General features: G+C 39.6%; 1 protein-coding gene across 3 annotated transcripts in view; it reads right to left on the reverse strand.

The window, feature by feature from the left end:
- sgpl1 (sphingosine-1-phosphate lyase 1) overlaps positions 1-16,769 on the reverse strand; it is a 27,546-nt gene extending 10,777 nt beyond the window's left edge. The window contains exons 1-11 of one of the 3 annotated variants that reach the window (XM_057848394.1): positions 8,218-8,232; positions 7,975-8,055; positions 7,677-7,842; positions 7,350-7,417; positions 6,957-7,104; positions 6,803-6,882; positions 4,956-5,084; positions 4,764-4,852; positions 1,663-1,771; positions 1,495-1,593; positions 1,260-1,406 (exon numbers count right to left, since the gene is read on the reverse strand). In XM_057848394.1, coding sequence (XP_057704377.1) covers positions 1,260-1,406; positions 1,495-1,593; positions 1,663-1,771; positions 4,764-4,852; positions 4,956-5,084; positions 6,803-6,882; positions 6,957-7,104; positions 7,350-7,417; positions 7,677-7,842; positions 7,975-7,983 — 1,044 coding nt within the window. In that variant the 5' untranslated portion in view covers positions 7,984-8,055; positions 8,218-8,232. Of the gene's footprint in view, positions 1-1,259; positions 1,407-1,494; positions 1,594-1,662; positions 1,772-4,763; positions 4,853-4,955; positions 5,085-6,802; positions 6,883-6,956; positions 7,105-7,349; positions 7,418-7,676; positions 7,843-7,974; positions 8,056-8,217; positions 8,724-16,620 lie in introns of those variants that run through there. The other 2 variants (XM_057848392.1, XM_057848391.1) reach the window with 2 other exon arrangements.
- Between the last annotated feature and the right edge of the window lie 1,421 nt (positions 16,770-18,190).

The raw sequence follows: 18,190 nt of genomic DNA on the forward strand, positions 1-18,190 counted from the left end.
TTATTTCTCAATTTTTGACCGAGTGTTGGATTTCAGCAGCATTCTCACAATTTACAAACATCCAAGCAGTTGACGTGACCTTCTGGCGAAGTACATACTGTACATAGAAAATTAGGTACTTTAAGTACTTAAAGTGCCTACGGAAGGAGAAAAAAAGTCTTAAATAGCATTTTTAGATGAATTAGAATCATATTTTGAGACGATTCGACTATATACAACAATTTGGCAAAGCGCAGATGATGAGAAATTAGTCTGTTAATCTTCCGTTTAGCCACGCCTACCAGTATAGGGCTCTAGCGTCCCCAACAGGAGGATGATGTCGGCACGGTCATGGTTTCATCTGATTTAGAATTCAGCCCATTGAGGAGAAACTTAAGAACGAGGAAAATGCGACGAGGAGAGCCGCAAAATGTCATTGTTTCAGTCTCTCTACTCCAGTATTTTTACAGGATATATCCATTTACAGGAAGTATTTTCCCCAATTGCAAAATAAATGGTATGTCATGACAAATAACAGTCTTGTGCTAAATGAAATATGAAATATTAAAAATGACGGACGGAAAATTTGACAGGACACTGGGCACACGAAGAGGGCAATAAGCAGTGTATAGTGCTCTCCTGGCGGGGGGATGTGCGGCAAGCCGCCGGTCGTCGGCCGAGTGGTATTCTCGGTGGACAAGGAGCATCTCAGCCACAAAATGTAAGCCACATCTGTATTAAAACTTGTGCCTTCATCCCAGTATTTGACAAAGAACAAAACACGATGTTTACCGACTTCCTCCTCAGTCCAATGGTACCATAGTTGTCGCACACTTGTTTAGGCCGATCTCGGGGTGAACGGAAACTTTCTGAAAACCAAAAAGGCTCACATGCCTCTCCCTGGTGTAGCTACTAAAGCTTGCAGCCATTTAGCTGGCGTGATGTGAAAAAATAAACGAATTAATCTGCAAAAGCACTGAATCCGCAGTCCATCTGCATGCTATAAAGCAATGCTGTATTTGGAGATGCTGACCCGGGTGACGTCACATTCGCATTCGTCCTAAACCCGAGACTGGAGCTGGAAGTAATTCATTTTCGTGGCGCGGGATTCAAAAATTGAATATATAAAACGATCTCTTCCACACACATCCAAGCGGTCCATTTCATTAAGGAGCATAAAACACAGCGTGAAATATGAAATAAGCATGTTTTTTGGTGTCATACGCACTTCATTAGATTTAACACAAACTAACAATTGTACTAGAGAAATGTATCCTCACCTTGTGAGTATCTGCAGAGATGCTGGTAACACCTTTAACCCTGAAGTCGAAGGGTGCGAGAGAGTAGCCAGCCTTGGCCATGAAAACGATCAGAAAACCGCCCAGACAGGCATCCACGTGGAATGGAAGACTGTAGCGAACAGCCAGCTGGATAACAAGTCAGGAAGGAGTTAAGAGAAATGCGCTTTGTTTCAATAACGAACTAAATTAGAGAAGAAAGATTTCTTCTTCTGACCTTGCCGACTTCTTCAATGGGGTCAATAATCCCATGTGGAAACTGGGGGGCTGAGCATACAAGCATGGCCGTGTTCTTGTTTATTGCTCTCTTCATAGCCTTGTTAAGAAGAAGACACAAGATGAAATAACTACAGTAACGTGAGTCAAGTTGCTTTTTCTCTCTCACCTTCACATCAACTTGCATTGTTATCTTATTAAGGGGAATGTGAACAAGCTTCATCCCAAAGTAATGTGCCGCTTTGTCAAAGGCTGCATGGACGCTAACTGGTGCCAGACTACAGAAAGGGAAACAAGACAATGTTCGTCAAGAAACAGCCATTTTAAACCGTCAATGCTTTGTGTATAACTTGGCTAACAATTCAACAATTTGTCAATAAACAATGATAATGTCCAATTGTAATAATCATTACTATTGCAGGGTTTCCCCCAGTGTTTTTTAAGCCTGGCGGGCCACCCCCTGCTAAAAAGGTGTCACAAAAGAAAGCAATCAAAGTCTATTGAAATACGTCTGGTGATACGTTTGCTATACAATGGCAACATCTTTTGGTCAATATGTCAACAAATTTGCAGGGTAAGTAATATGATAAGAAACATTTATGTACCTAAAGGAGTGCTCACTACATAACATGGTGATGCTTTGAATTTTGCTTTCTTAGAGTGCTCCTCGTTCAATGCTTCTCAACTGGTGTGCCGCAGCACACTAGTGTGCCGTGAGAGATCATCAGGTGTGCCGCGAGAAATGATCCAATATAGCATTTTTTTTTTTTTTTTTTACGTCGTCGGGCAACTCACGTCATCGGGCAGAGTTGCAGTAGGAAGGAAGGAGTAGGTAGAAAGTTCTAGGTCGTGTGCAGATGAGTGAGGTATTGCTCGTGTCGCATTCAAGAAAAGCTCGGATTTCTAGCCATCGGCCACCTTGCTGTCCGCGACAATGTGGACCCCAGCACGACTACTGAGGAATAGATGTGCAGTCAGGGGAGGTGAGGCATGGCCTCACCAGTCACCATTGAAATATGAAATAAAAAAGAATTTACATGGTTTTATTTATTCAGTGTCAAAGCTCTTTTTCATTTAATTTCTAAATTTATTTTTCTTCAAAATCGTGGTTGTATGTTTGTAAATTTAAATGTGACGGAGTCAGTGCCTCATCGGACATTAACCTCACCGCATGTTTCTTCGATATACACAAGGTGTCCTTTCCATTTTATCTACTGTATATGTGACGACCGTGTGTGTTATGCCAACGCATTTTCGAGGACAGCAAGGGGGCTGATGGCTAGAAATCCAAGCAGTTCTTGAACGCGACACGAGAAGCTATCTAAACAGCGCCATTGTGCCAAGCAAGCTTAAATGTCATCTCCAAACGAAGCACCCGTCGCTTCAAACTATGGACTATTTGGTCGCCTTTGTGAAAACACAGAGAGACAGGCAACTTTTTTGAGGAAAACTACAAAGGTAAATGAGAAAGTCCTCAAAGCCAATTAGCTTGTTGCGGAAACTGTTGCCTGCTCCCACACTGTGGCAGGGACATTAATACTGCCTGTCTGCAAAGCCATTGTCAGCGAGATGCTCAGCCCTGATACGGTTCAAGACATTGCTAAAGTCGTCGTCTGATCATTCTGAGCTTGTCAAGCCGAACTGCTATAACAGACAAAAACAGAGAGACTGAGAGCTGTTGAAGAAGATTCCTGCCAGGATATCAGGTGTTTTCATCTAAACAGTCTCAAGTTTCACACTGAGTAAGTATAAATACTGTACTAAGAAATTATTTTATAATTAAATATAGTGTACAGAAAGTAATTTTGGAACATTTTTGGTTTGTGGTGTCCCAAGAGAATTTTCCCAATGTAAAAACGTGCCGTGACTCGGAAAAGGTTGAAAACACTGCTGTAGTAACTTATTCTTTTCATAATCATAGTGGGCCGCCGGTGGGCTTCTCCACCACCAGGCTTTGCGAGCTTTTTGGAGTCTTATATCATTACCTACTGTGCAAAAAAATACATAAAACAAGCTTTCATAGTTTGGCTGGGGGTGTAACTTATACTCTGGAGTGACTTATATGTAAAATTATTAATAGATTATTATGTCATTTCACATGTTATTTAGGCGTGACACTGATGGTTTGGTAAACTTGTTAGCATGTTCTTTATGCTATAGTTATCTGAATAACTTTTAATAGCTATGTTACGTTAACATACTGGCCCTGTTTGCATTTCGTTGTTCATGCATCATGTAACATTATCATACTGTACACTTATTCAGATGTTGTTCTCTATTGTATTTTTATTTTAAATTTCCTTTCAAGATGACATAGCTGTTCTATGTGTCGGATATTATCAAGTAAATTTCCCCCCAAAATGTGATTTATACTCCGGTGCGACTTATGTTTTTTTCCTCTTCATTAGGCATTTTATGGCTGGTGCGACTTATAATCAGGTGCGACTTATAGTCCGAAAAATACGGTAAACGGCCCCAAAATTTTGTGAATTAGTTAGTTAGTAAAATGGTCCAATAACTGTTGAACAGAACTAGTGGGGGGAAGGGAGTAATTTGTGTAAAGGCAATGTGGTTAAAATAATCACAACTGTCCGCATGACCTATACAAGCTAACTCATAACCTACATGCAACACAGTCACCAATTAATTAATCAGCCCTTATATTAAAAAAAAAAAAAAACAGACTACGAAGATCGCTATAGATGCTACATCGCTACCAAATTTCAAGACGATCAATTCACATATGACGGAGTAGTAGGACTTTAAAGATTCCAGAAGAGGAACGACAACACTTCAAAAACACACCTCCTTAAAACTAGTTAAATTCTCTTGTTTTCAGTGTAAATCTACCTGAAATAAATGAACTTATCTGCCAGTGCTTTAAGTAAATTTAACTCAGTTTTCTTGAAATAAGAAAAATAGCCAGCTCAAAACAAGAATAACAGACTTACTTTAAGCAATAAATTAGTATATTTCATCTTTAAAAAAGCTCGTTTGTCAGAAATGTTCTTAATTCAAGAATAGATATTGTTCAAAATATTATTTGAAAGCATATTTTTCTTGATTTATGTGAAAAATTACCGACTTTTCTTGTGGGCTTGATAAGAACAAATAGTAATAATAATTACTTAAAGTGGAACAATCTGTTAGGTAATTGTCAACACTCAAAACAAGATGGAGAAAATTATTTGACTAGATTTAAGAAAAACAATCTGATTAAGACGTTATAAATTTGCAGTGAACTACTTGATGTATTTTAATTCATCTTACATTTCTGGGTATTTGACACCACGTTCATAGGCCATGTCCCGGTAAGCCTTGCAGGCCATCAGTATACTCTCTGTTCCTCCTGAAGTTACCTAAACACAAAAGGCAATAAACTGTCATCTTATTTCAAACTCCTGCTTTGGGTTTACCTATCCATGTAACACTGCACATGAAAAAAAGTGATAAATGGCTTACTGTGCCACAGGAGCTGGGTCCACCATTGAAAAGTGTGCAAGACATTCTGACGACCTCTGCCTCCATCTTTCTTACTCCAGGAAAGATGTCCGGGTGAAGTGGGTTACTCCATGCAAAATCTCCATACACCTAAGATTTGGAAACAACAAAGAAAAGAAGAAGAATACTAAATGATGTGGCTTACAAAAGCAAATCACATGTACGGTGGGGCAAATACGTTTTTAGTTGACCACTAATTCTGCAAGGTCTCCCACTTGAAAATATTAGAGGCCTGTAATTGTCAACATGGGTAAACCTCAACCATGAGAGAGAGAATGTGGAAAAAAAAAAAAAAAACAGAAAATCACATTGTTTGATTTTTAAAGAAATTATTTGCAAACCATGGTGGAAAATAAGTATTTGGTCAATACCAAAAGTTCATCTCAATACTTTGTTACGTACCCTTTGTTGGCAATAATGGAGGTCAGACGTTTTCTGTAACTCTTCACAAGCTTTTCACACACTGTTGCTGGTATTTTGGCCCATTCCTCCAGGCAGATCTCCTCTAGAGCAGTGATAGTTTGGGGCTGTCGTTGGGCAACATGGACTTTCAACTCCCTCCACAGATTTTCTATGGGGTTGAGAACTGGAGACTGGCTAGGCCACTCCAGGACCTTGAAATGCTTCTTACGAAGCCTTTGTTGCCCTGGCTGTGTTTGGGATTATTGTCATGTTGAAAGACCCAGCCACGTCTCATCTTCAATGCACTTGCTGATGGAAGGAGAGTTTCACTCAAAATCTCTCGATACATGGCCCCGTTCATTCTTTCCTTTACACAGATCAGTCGTCCTGGCCCCTTTGCAGAAAAACAGCCCCAAAGCATGATGTTTCCAACCCATGCTTCACAGTGGGTATGGTGTTCTTCGGATGCAATTCAGTATTCTTTCTCCTCCAAACACGAGAACCTGTGTTTCGACCAAAAATATCTATTTTGGTTTCATTTGACCATAACACATTCTCCCAGTCCTCTTCTGGATCATCCAAATGCTCTCTAGCGAACCGCAGACGGGCCTGGACGTGTACTTTCTTCAGCAGGGGGACACGTCTGGCAGTGCAGGATTTGAGTCCCTGGCGGCGCATTGTGTTACTGATAGTAGCCTTTGTTACTGTGGTCCCAGCTCTCTGTTGATCATTCACTAGGTCCCCCCGTGTGGTTCTGGGATTTTTGCTCACCGTTCTTGTTATCATTTTGACGCCACGGGGTGAGATCTTGCATGGAGCACAAGATCAAGGGAGATTATTAGTGGTCTTTTATGTCTTCCATTTTCTAATAATTTCTCCCACAGTTGATTTCTTTACACCAAGCGTTTTACCTACTGCAGATTCAGTCTTCCCAGCCTGGTGCAGGTCTACAATTTTGTCTCTGGTGTCCTTCGACAGCTCTTTGGTCTTGGCCATAGTGGAGTTTGGAGTGTGACTGACTGAAGTTGTGGACGGGTGTCTTTTATACCAAAAATGAGTTAAAACCATTAATACAGGTAACGAGTTCGCCTCATTAGAAGAAGTTAGACCTCTTTGACAGCCAGAAATCTTACTTGTTTGTAGGTGACCAAATACTTTTTTTCCACTCTAATTTGGAAACAAATTCTTTAAAAATCAAACAATGTGATTTTCTGTTTTTTTTCCCCACATTCTGTCTCTCATGGTTGCGGTTTACCCATGTTGACAATTATAGGCCCCTCTAATCTTTTCAAGTAGGAGAACTTGCACAATTGGTGGTTGACTAAATACTTATGTGCCCCACTGTATCTACTTCATGTTTAATACTAAAATATTAAAGTTGCAAATTAATATTATTTTTTGCATACTTTTACTAGTAGTTTAGTGAGTGTATCATCACCCCAGTACACTGCGCCTGAAACACAGCCGCTCTGCCACTTCACCTCATCTGCAATAACATATCATTTCTTCAGAACAACAATCGACAGAACGTTAGGGTTGGTTAAAACGGCTGGGACTCACTCAGAGTTTGGTACTCGCTGATCTTTTCCAGCACTTGCTTCTGCGAAAGACCTTTAGAGGGCAGCTTTTTAGTATAGCTCATGCCGTTCTTCAGAGTGCACAGACTGGCAGACATGTCATCTAAAGCCTTGTTCAGTTGGCTCTGGATCTATCATGAGAGCAGAATTACTTGGGTGTGGCAGAGAAAAGGATTTCACTACAGCAGCTAATTTAGACTGACTGTGTGCTGTCAAAGATTCTTGTACACTTGTTTTAAGATTGAAATGACAAAAACTACTATAGGTAAATGTTATCTCCAGTGCACAAGTGTGTCAAAGGTCTTCCCATCTGCACGCAGTCATCAGCCATGACTCATCAGAGAATCAGAGGATAAGCGTCAGTCAGGACACGTACCGCTCCGCCAACAAAGGGTATTTTTCTGATGAGTCGAAAGCATTGCTTCTTCATTCTTGAAAGGAGACCTAAAACCAAATGGAACAAGACAAGGCGCTTTAGCCGAACACGTTTTCAACCACAGGGCAGTTGACGATGACACATGATCACATGACAAGAAATAAAAGCACTTCAACTGGTTTAATCTGATCTCTGTTAGCACCGCTCAGTTCGAGCAACTTTCACTCAGCATTATGATGGGACAGAATCACATTTCTTAAATTGTTAAGTTCTTTGTTGAAAGTTAATGTTATTCCCCCAACATTGTGTATATTTTGCTGTGCTCACTTTCTTGCTGGAAGAGGAATCCTTTAAGCCAGACTGCTGTCAGCGTGCTGAAAAGTGTCACTCCGATGATCTGCCATGGCTCGAAGTCCCTGCAATGTACGTTCACCAACCTTCGGGCTTCCTCCAAGTAGAGAAGCACCATCTCCTTGTATACCTCCAAGGCACTCTGGATTAACAGAAAAAGACACAAAGTTTTGCTTTTAGTGCGTTGTCAGAAATATTTATAAAATAGATCATTAGTCCTGCAATTTGTAATCTATGTAAAGTCGCTTCGTATGATTACAGTAAATGTGTCTACCTTTCTCATGTTCAGAAGCAGTAAAATCAAAGTTCAAGGGCAGAGAAGCAGTACCACTAAGGGCACAACTCCATTGTATCCCTGAAAATTCAGTTCAGAAATGTTGCACTATGCCCTTCTTTAATTTGAGATGAAAGTATCATACAGTACAAAGAGCTTTACAATTGCTGTACTGTACATATGAAATGTGAATACATAATGACCGATGAACATAATGGACATAAAGGCTGCTGATGTACTTACATCGGTAGACATTGTTGGCTCTAGATGGATCTGTTTTACCCTCACAAAAACACTGTCAGCAGTTTGCTGAGTGCTAACGGCTCACGCTCTGCCGTACCCTTCTTTCTCCGGATGGAAGAGTGAGCTAGTTCTATCAGAAAAGACTCCTCCCTGAAGCCACCCTGCCAATCAACATGGAGCCACCCGGTGCCCCAGAGTTTGAAAATCAACCAAATCACAATACTTCAACTCATCCTAAAAGTCAACAGATACTACAGTTGTAAATCTAATCTGTTTAATCTAATTAAAAATTTGTAATAATGAAAGTGAGTTCTGGTCATTTGTCAAAATCTGTGGGAATGTTATGACACGATAGGTTTGATAGCATGTGTGCCTTTACATTCATCTCAACTACTAACTGATAGAGGAAAGCTTAAGGTTCAAAAAGATAACATCTTAACTAATCACTACGTGCTCAGCAGAAAACACTCCACAACTAAACCCTTGAAGGTTGTAGAATTGTTCTTTGTAGCCCAAAGTCACTGACAGTTTGCCACAAGTGCTGACAATACTGATTTTAAAGCAGTATTGTTCATATAAATTCTAAATGAGTCCGTGAATGAAAGAGAGAAGGGATTCCAGTGAGTGCAGATCAGATTAGCTAAAATGCTGCTGTTACACCTGTCTGTTGAGATTAACAGACAGGTTGGGCAAGATCAGACTAATAAGGACCACATGTTGACTGGAGACTACTTCACATTACTTTAGTCAAAGGTAGAAGTATCATACTCACACTCTGTGGTAGTGTATGCCCAAGTAGAAAAAAATGTAAAAGCAGAAGTAATGTTTTAATTATTTCACTAGAAGAAAGTTGAAAACAAATAGCAGATTGCGTACAAAGGTAAACATCAAAGCTGAAATTTGACTGTCAATTACATCCACATGGCCATTTGGATGACACCGAGTTGCTAGCGCCCTTTAAAAACAAGCACTTGTGTGCTACTACAGGCTGAAGGCTGTGAGGAAGAGCAAGAGTAGAGTAGAGTGTTAGTGTTAGAGTGTTAGTAGAGTGTAAGAGTAGAGAGCAAGCATGCCCTATACTGACTTTAAACCTAGAGGCAAATATAATTTTGTATTTAATTAATAAAGAAAAATATTTTTAAAATTGAGCAACGAGGATCTATGTGTTTACTAGAGGTGGGAATCTTTGGGCACCTAACGATTCGATTACGATTAAGATTCAGAGGCTCCGATTCGATTATAAATCGATTATTGATGCATCCACAACACCCCCGCTTTTAATTTTTTGTACACTAGTTCCAAAATTGTTCAAAAATCCTCTCAGGCTAAACAAACTACTATTTCAGTATCAAGTTAACCGTTAAAAACAGTGAATAAAATACTCAATCCCCATTCGGTATCGGCAGCTTTAAACTACAATTAATTTAATGTTGTGAATCAACCGTTAAAGTTGTTAAAATTGCTGCCGTTATTCCATAATTTCCCTTCTGTCTACTTTCGACCTGAAAGTTTTAAAACGGTTTCATCATTTAAAGATAGATTCAAGTCAAGATTTTGCCGATTTTTTTTTTTTTTTAAGATAAAAAATAATTAGGTTCGCTACAACAAAGCCTTCTAGAGAAGCCTACTGCTTTAAGATGGCGCCTGTTTACTAGCGTGGGAAAGTGTCATTTCGCATCTAGTTCTTGGTATATGATCTAACATGGCCGTCGGCTGTCATTTCACATCTAGTTCTAGATATATGTGATATCTACCATAGCCCTATGTTGTGGTATGTTTGTAGCAACTAGCAACTGGGCGCTGTTTGTAGCGGCTGACAGCCGCAGTCAAGTATTATTGTTTTTTTTATCTAGCGGCATGAGTTGAACATGATATTTACTCTTGTTCCGTTTCTCATTGCGTCCCGAAGACCGCGCTGACTGTGTTTTATTTCCGCTTTACCTGATATAATTCAATAATCGGAATTTGGATGTTTGTGAATCGTTCTCGAATCTTCCACGGCCGAATCGCGAATAATCTAAGAATCGGAAATTTCGCACGCCACTAGTGTTTACATCCCTAGAACATACCTTCCAAATTTCACTGAGATCTGTCTACGAAAAGACAACAGATAATGTACACAACCCCAACAACAACAACATGAGCGGTGACTTCACAAACCAATAACCTGTAAAAATAAGAACTTATTTAAATTTAAAGGGGAAGATAAAAATTTTTTACATTGTGCTTTATTTTCGAGTTGGCGGGGGTTTAATTGGTCGATGGACACCATTAACTCGCGCTAGCTTAGCCAGTCTGGAGCCCTGAAACTAACAAATAGCAGACAAACTGGATGGAATTTATTGAACAACTCCACCGACTAATTAAACCCCCGCTAACTCCAAGATAAGCCTGATGTCAAAAGGAGTTTTTAGGGGTTAGGGTTAACATCTTATCAGTGCCAATGTAAAACAATGGTGCTTGACTGCACAATAATTAACAACACACAAATGAATTGTGCAATAGACACAAAGGTGGGGGTAGGCGCGAATACGCACGCACAACCTGGAAGTACGTCGTACACACACGCAGTCAATTTGGCCACAAGACGTGGCGGCAACTAAGCACTTTACACTCAATAGGACTTACAACACATCCCAAAAATGCTAAACGAACACATGACCTCACGGCATAAATGTGCAACACGAATATGATGTAAATAATGCTCCCCGACTTAGAGCGATGACTACCCGCCGTCGCAACGGCAAAGCTACGAAAGGGCCGCGTATATAGCGGCTCCAACCTATCACTGGAAGTCTGGAACCCTCAAGAATGAAGGAAAAATACGTTCATTCATGGACGCACACACATCAACATTCCCTCGCACATCTCAACAGGTGGCTGCATTCGGCTTGAATGTGCACTCGCGTTAGAACATGCCTTTCTCAGTCCCAAAACAGCGCGTGACTCGAGATCAAAACAGGAAGTAACTATAAGTGGCTACTAGGGGTGTGATAAAATATCGAAATGGTGATATATCGTGATAGTTTGTATCCCAAAAGGTTATCGATATGCTCCTGCCAAGAATCAAGATATCGTTTTAAAAAGGTGTTGTTTTTTTAAAAAAAGGGAACCAACAAGTTGCTGCCAAAATCTTCCACCATAACAGTGTCTCAGTTAACTCTAAGGCTGCCACGGACGGTGCTCGAGGCCCAATCCATTTAGACTGGGAACTTTTGTTCATTCAAAACCAGAGCATTCAAGTCATTCGGTCTGATTTTCGGGGCATTCACAAGTCACTTGCTGTTCATTTTAGGGCATTTACAGGTCATTTCCTGTTGAGTTTGAGTCACTGCCTATTAATTTGGGTGATTCCCAGGTCACTTCCTGTTCTGTAACTCAAAATAAACAGGAAGTGACCCATAAAATACCCCAAAATCAACGGGAAGTAACTGAAAATCAACAGGAAAAATATCTTAAATGGCCCAAAATTACTAGCCTGGTACTCCAGACTCACCGCTGTACCAGCTATTGAGTCTGGCCACCATTAAGTGGATAAAATTTCCAGGGCGGGGCAAGTCACAGCAAACAGACAGCGGAGTGGACCAATCAGCGACGGGCGGATGTGACGTTAGAAGCGCGACGAGGGACTTGCGCGCGGAAGTAAACATACGAGGCGAGCGGAGTTTATTCAACATGGCTAGCGCGAGACAGACTGTTGTTAATGACTTGTGTCGATGTGTTTTTGGTAATTCAAAACTGATTTTACCGCGGAGTGGAACATATTCCCAGCTCTCCTGTTTGCCATCTGTGTTGTTGTGGAGACGACTTCCGATGCGGAAGAGTGACGTTGCTCGTTAAGAACATGTCACGCAAATAAACAAATCTGATTTGACGATTGATTTTGTACTTGCTCGAGAGGCCGTTAATGGGCTGGGTCCCAGACTATTCTCTCAGTGTTTGAAAAATACAGGGAGAACAGTCTGGCCGTGCCAGGCAACAAAATTACCTCATTGGGTGCCACTGACGGCCATCGACGTTCAATCTGTTTGACGTTTCCACCCTCCCAGTTCAAATGGATTGGACGTCTACTAGTGATAAACTCATTCCAATTCACAGCAGAAGCTTGTTCTTCTGTTTATTAGTTGTTAGTAGAATATCCTAGAATGATTTTCTGACCAATGTATCAATAATTGTTGTATCGCCATATCGTCAGATCATCGTTATCGTGAGCTTTGTATCGCAAATCGTATCGTATTGTGAGGTACCAAGAGGTTCTCACTCCTAGTGGCTACTAGAGCTGGGAACCTTTGGGCACCTAATGATTCGATTACGATTCAGAGGATTATAAAACAATTTTTGATACACCCCCCCCCCCTTTTTTATTTTATTTTATTTTTTTAATGTTTTGTACATTAGTTCCAAAATTGTTAAAAAATCCTCTCAGGCTAAAGCAAACTACTATGTCAGTATCAAGTTAACATATAACAGTAAACAAATATACAAAAATAACAGTAAATAAAAAACTCCAGTCCCCATTCAGTATCAGCAGCTTTAAACTATATTCAATTAAGTTAATGTTGTGAATCAACTGTTACAATTGTTACAATTGCTCCCGTTATTCCATAATTTCCCTTCTGTCTACTTTTGTCAAAGTTTTACCACTATTTCATCATTTAAAGATAGATTCAAGACAAGATTCTGCCCATTTAGGAGTATTTTAGATAAAAAGCTAATTAGGTTCGCTACAACAGAGTCTTCTAGAGAGGCCTACTGCTTTAAGATGGCGGCTGTTTACTTACGCCGGAAAGTCTGTCATTTCACATCTCTGTTAAATAATACATGTTCTAACACCGACGTCGTCTGTCATTTTGCATCTAGTTCTACATATATATTAAGAGTGTGACAATATCTCGATACAGCGATATATCGCGATATTTTGCAACCCGATGGGTTATCGATATGCTCCCGCCAAGTATCGATACTTTTATTTAACATATTGGCCATACAATGGAGTATGGATGCTGTAAACTGCTCAATGTTTGTTGAGCAATTCCTTGGCGGTCCACTAGGGGCGCTCAGGAGTGGCGGTGAGGGTAAAGTGCGCACAAGTTGTCTAGAGCAGGGGTTCCCAACCTATTCCACTAAGGCACACTGTGGGTGCAGGATTTCATTCTTACCAAACAAGATGACAACACTTTTTCCCCAATCTGGTGTTTTACAAGTGCAATCAGTTGATTGCAGTCAGGTGTGGCTTGTTTTAGCAGAAGCCTCATTGGTTCAACTGTCTCTGCTGGATCGGCTGGAACAAAAACCAGGACCCACAGTGTGCCTTGAGGACTGGGTTGAAAACCCCTGGTCTAGAGAAGGAGAAGTAGCTCCAGCCTCCAAGTGGGTTGAAAAAATAAAAAAGCTCCGTGAGAACGGTGGAGGAAAAAATGAGAAAAATATTGCTACAAATCACACATGGGGACACATTTTAGATTTTACACCAACAAGAAAGGAAGTAAGGTGAACAAGGACTTTGCCGTATGCAAGAATTGTCTAAGAAAAATAAGTTTCACTGGGAGCTGGTGACGTAGTGGACACCGGAGTTTGTGAGCTTCATTTTCATCACTTGAGGTAAGAAAGTTTTGCAATGTAATTGACTTTTTAATTTACATGTATTATTTTGATGACATTTGATGTTGAATGATATAAAATAAACCAGGACCCTAAACTGGATGAAAATGAATATCGAACAAGCCCACATTAATTTACCGATTTATTTGATATTATTTCAGAACCACTTTCCATCTAGTTTACTACACAAACTGTTATTACTGTCATTTTGAAACAATAAGCTATAAAAATGGTTTGAATAAGTTCCAAGATATATAAAGTGATGTGCATGTTAATTAATGTAGCCTACATATTAAAAGTAGGTATTTATTGAATTTTTAATTTCTATACATTCAATTCATATTTTTTTAAATTCAATACTTCCAACACAAAAAAAATCAGGATTTCAACTCAAACACTATGAAGTAGCTAATATTTTTTGTTTTATTTTGTTGTTTTTAAGGTGAGGAAGACTGTGACTGAGCAAGTCTGACATCTTAAATGCTGAAGCAGATGGCGGAAGTGCTCAAACCAAATAACAAAGGTCATATACAAAGAAAAGACCCACCAATTTTATCATTGCCCCACTCCAAGCTCAACTGCTGACACCTACGGCATTTTTTACTATTTTTTTTTTTTTTTAAAGATTTAAAACTTTAAAGAAATTAAGGGTGCCTTTCATCATGATCTCTCAAAGTGATATCAGTGGTCGTGGTTTGTTTCCTCTATATGTGCAGGGGCACAATTTGCAGCAGATTTATATTTTACAGCAATGTTGCACAGAAAAGGTGTCACTGTTTAATAAATGACTTAAACAGTATTTTTTCTAATTTAAAAAAAAATTTTTTATCGTTTCAACAGTTGTATCGTAGAATGTCATGTATCCAATTTCTGACCAATATATCGATAATCGCTGTATCGTGATATAATCGTTATCGTGAGCCTTGTATCGCGAATCGTATCGTATCGTGAGGTCCCCTGAGGTTCCCACTCCTAATATATATGATATCTACTGTAGCCGTATGTTTGTAGCAACTAGCAACTGGGCGTTGTTTGTAGCGGCTGTCGGCCGCAGTCAGGTATGATTGTTTTTTTTTTAATCTAGCGGCATGAGTTGAACATGATATTTACTCTCGGTCCGTTCCTCATTGCGTCCCAAAGACCGCGCTGACTGTGTTTTACTTATGCTTGACCTGTTATAATTCAATAATCGGAATTTGGATATTTGTGAATCGTTCTCGAATCTTCCACGGCCGAATTGCGAATAATCTAAGAATCGGAAATTTCGCACGCCTCTAGTGGCTACCATGAAAAAGAACATGTAGTGGGAACCTTTCTGACATTTTCTATTCAAAATGCGCTTGGTACATGACAACAATACTCCTCATTCTACATACAATATGAAGCAATAACAAAATAGTAACGCAGAGACACTAAGGAAACCAACTTTAATCAGATTACTGGTTGAACGCGTTAGATTGCTCGTTACTGAAAGAAAGTAATCAGATTACAATAACGCGTAACTTCGGAACGCATTAGTGATAACACTGTGTGTAGCACATGTAAACATAAATCCTGCATATTCTTACACCACTCTGCAAACTAGTTCTTTGCATTCAATTCCTAAACTTGTAACATTGTTTGTTGGTTCTGTTGTAAATGGAGGACTGTCATTTTTTTAGTACACATCCAACCGTGTTTGGGGTGTGTGTGAGAGACCCACTTTAGGGTCCCAACCATTGAGAATCACTGTTTCTGATAAAGGTGCAGGTCCTTCATGTAAGAGCTTCTGCTGTCATAAAAAATGAGATTAAGCACTATCTCACAGTTCAAAAGCCAACTCCTTCCACTTTAATGCACACGCATGTACTCTGGGGAAAATCATAACTTTGAAGTGACCCGGGAAAAAAATGACTCTGACACCTCTGCACAGAACTATTCCACTCCAACGCCTTGGTAACCAGTACCTAACACTGTGAGTATTGTCTTACTCATTGTTGCTCCCCTCACAGAACAAGTAGACACCTTTTGTTGTCTCGAAGGGGAGGCCTTGTTCTTATAGAAATGTACTGCGTGGGAATATGTGAAAAGGGTTGACACAAAATTAGTCAAATGAAGAATAAATTGTTGAAGCAACTATAGTCACACAGTAGGTTGACATAATACAGACTGTGAGGTAATTGTGGCCCATGCCAGATTTGTGTCAGAGGAGCCACCTGGTTCCTCCTTATTTTGTTTCTGTACAGTATTTGTGTCAGTTGCCATGAGTTCATTGTCCTCCTTTAATAGTAACAGTATCCCTACATCGCTCTTGTGACCAAAGCTTTGTTTAAAACTTCCTGCAGTCTCAAGTTTAACAGGAACACTAAATTTAAACTGTGGGTGCCACAATAAACAATTGTTACAATGAACGTATACAGCTTTTTACAGAGGAAGGGAACATGACAGTCGTTATTTTTTTCAAATGATAAATACTGTACAGGAAGGTACATTTGTTTTGGAGTCAGTGCATTGCAGAATGCTGTTTATTATTGCTGCCTTATTATATCGAGTATGACAACAGTTCACGTAAGGTGCTCACGCAAACAGTTTCGCAAGCGGCCATAAATCGAAACATAAGACTTTTACATCACAGTTCACAACTATACAAAGACTGTGGACTTAAAGCATCCTAGAGAAAAAAAAAACAGCTCAGCTCATTATCTCACGTCACTGCTGATAAACAAGTCTGAGCCTGGACCCGTCTTGGAACTATTGTCCGTTACCCCGTGACACTGTCGAAATGAATATGCATAAAGAACGGAAAAAATAAGTAGCGCTCACCCAGTAATCCATGATGCCGGAGACGGTTTAACACAGACAACTTTCTTTTTTTTTTGTCTTAACACAAAGGAAAGTCACCTCCAAGCGCCTGCTTGAGGTCTCCGCTCTCATCTACATGCTACTACTCTGAGTTGCAAGCTAACTAGGATACGGGAAATCAAAATGACTCTGCGCATGCTCTGCGCATGTGCAGAAATGACAACACGCTGGATATGTTTAGCTAGAGCAATTATAACTCCACATTGTTTGTAAATTAGCAATTAATGTCAAAGCGAAGAGACATTTTGTTTACACAGTAAGATGACTGTATAATGTAACTGTTTACAAACTATTCAACGAAATATTGACTATTTTGTTAAAATCAGGTTGAAAAACTAAAATATACGTAATATAATGTGTATATGTAATATTTACGTAAAAAATATACATGTCGGACATACATAGTGACGTCACATACTTTCAAATCAAAAGCGCCAGTGGTGCTGGTGATTTCCGCCGGGTGCAATGGCTCGTACCTGTAATTCAAGCTACTGGGAGGCTGAGGCTGGCGGATCGTTTGAGCTCAGGAGTTCTGAGCTGCAGCGGACTATGTTGAGCGGGTGTCCGCGCTAAGGTCTGTATCGATATGGTGTCCCCGGGGGAGCTCGGGATCACCAGGTCGCCTAAGGAGGGGTGCACCGGCCCAGGTCGGAAACGAAGCAGGTCAAAGCCCCCGTGCCGATCAGTAGTGGGATCGCGCCTGTGAATAGACGCTGTAGTGCAGCCTGAGCAAAACAGCGAGACACAGCCTTTTTATACCACTTCGCTCTATACAACTAATATGACAGACTTGAACGTAAATATTTTTTATCAACAAAACCTAAAACCCCAATTCCCGTAGCATATTATTTTAGTCCTACACTGCATCCCCCTGGAGGAAGATGGTAACTACATTTTTTTTTAACTGTCCTGAAGTATCTAAATTTTGTACAGCTTCATGTGATATTGAATGAATCAATCAATCAAACCTCCTAAAAGTACTGAAATGCTAAGAAAACTGTTTTGGCACAGTTATTTCTATAACACACATCAAAATTGTATTTTTTTCAATGATTTGCAAAATAAAACAGCAATAACCCCAACCTCCATCTCCTAATTTTTATTTTCCCACATTTCCTCACATACTAAATGCCAAATCTAAATTTTTACTACTTAAGAACATAGGATGTATATTAAAATTGAACTTAATGTAAACATTTCCTTTTGCTTTCTTTTTTTGTGTGTGTCTTTAATAATAAAGAAATAAGTGACACACATTCAGAAAAATAAGTACAAATGACTTATATTATGCAGAGTGAAATAGAATATAATTTGAAGATCGCGCATAGACTTTTTTTTTTTAAACATAAGGAAATGAATAAGTAGCCTAACATAAATGAACAAATATAAGTCCAAAGTGCACATTAACAGCTAAGATGTTCTGAACCTCCCCATCTGAGAAAATAAAACTAAATATGATAAATAAGCCTCCTCAACTCTTTCCTTGCTCTTAAAGATTTGATCCATTTTTTGTTGCATTGCCCTTTTTTTG

This window comes from Corythoichthys intestinalis, chromosome 10 (genome assembly GCF_030265065.1).
Source record: "Corythoichthys intestinalis isolate RoL2023-P3 chromosome 10, ASM3026506v1, whole genome shotgun sequence".
NCBI lineage: Eukaryota > Metazoa > Chordata > Actinopteri > Syngnathiformes > Syngnathidae > Corythoichthys > Corythoichthys intestinalis.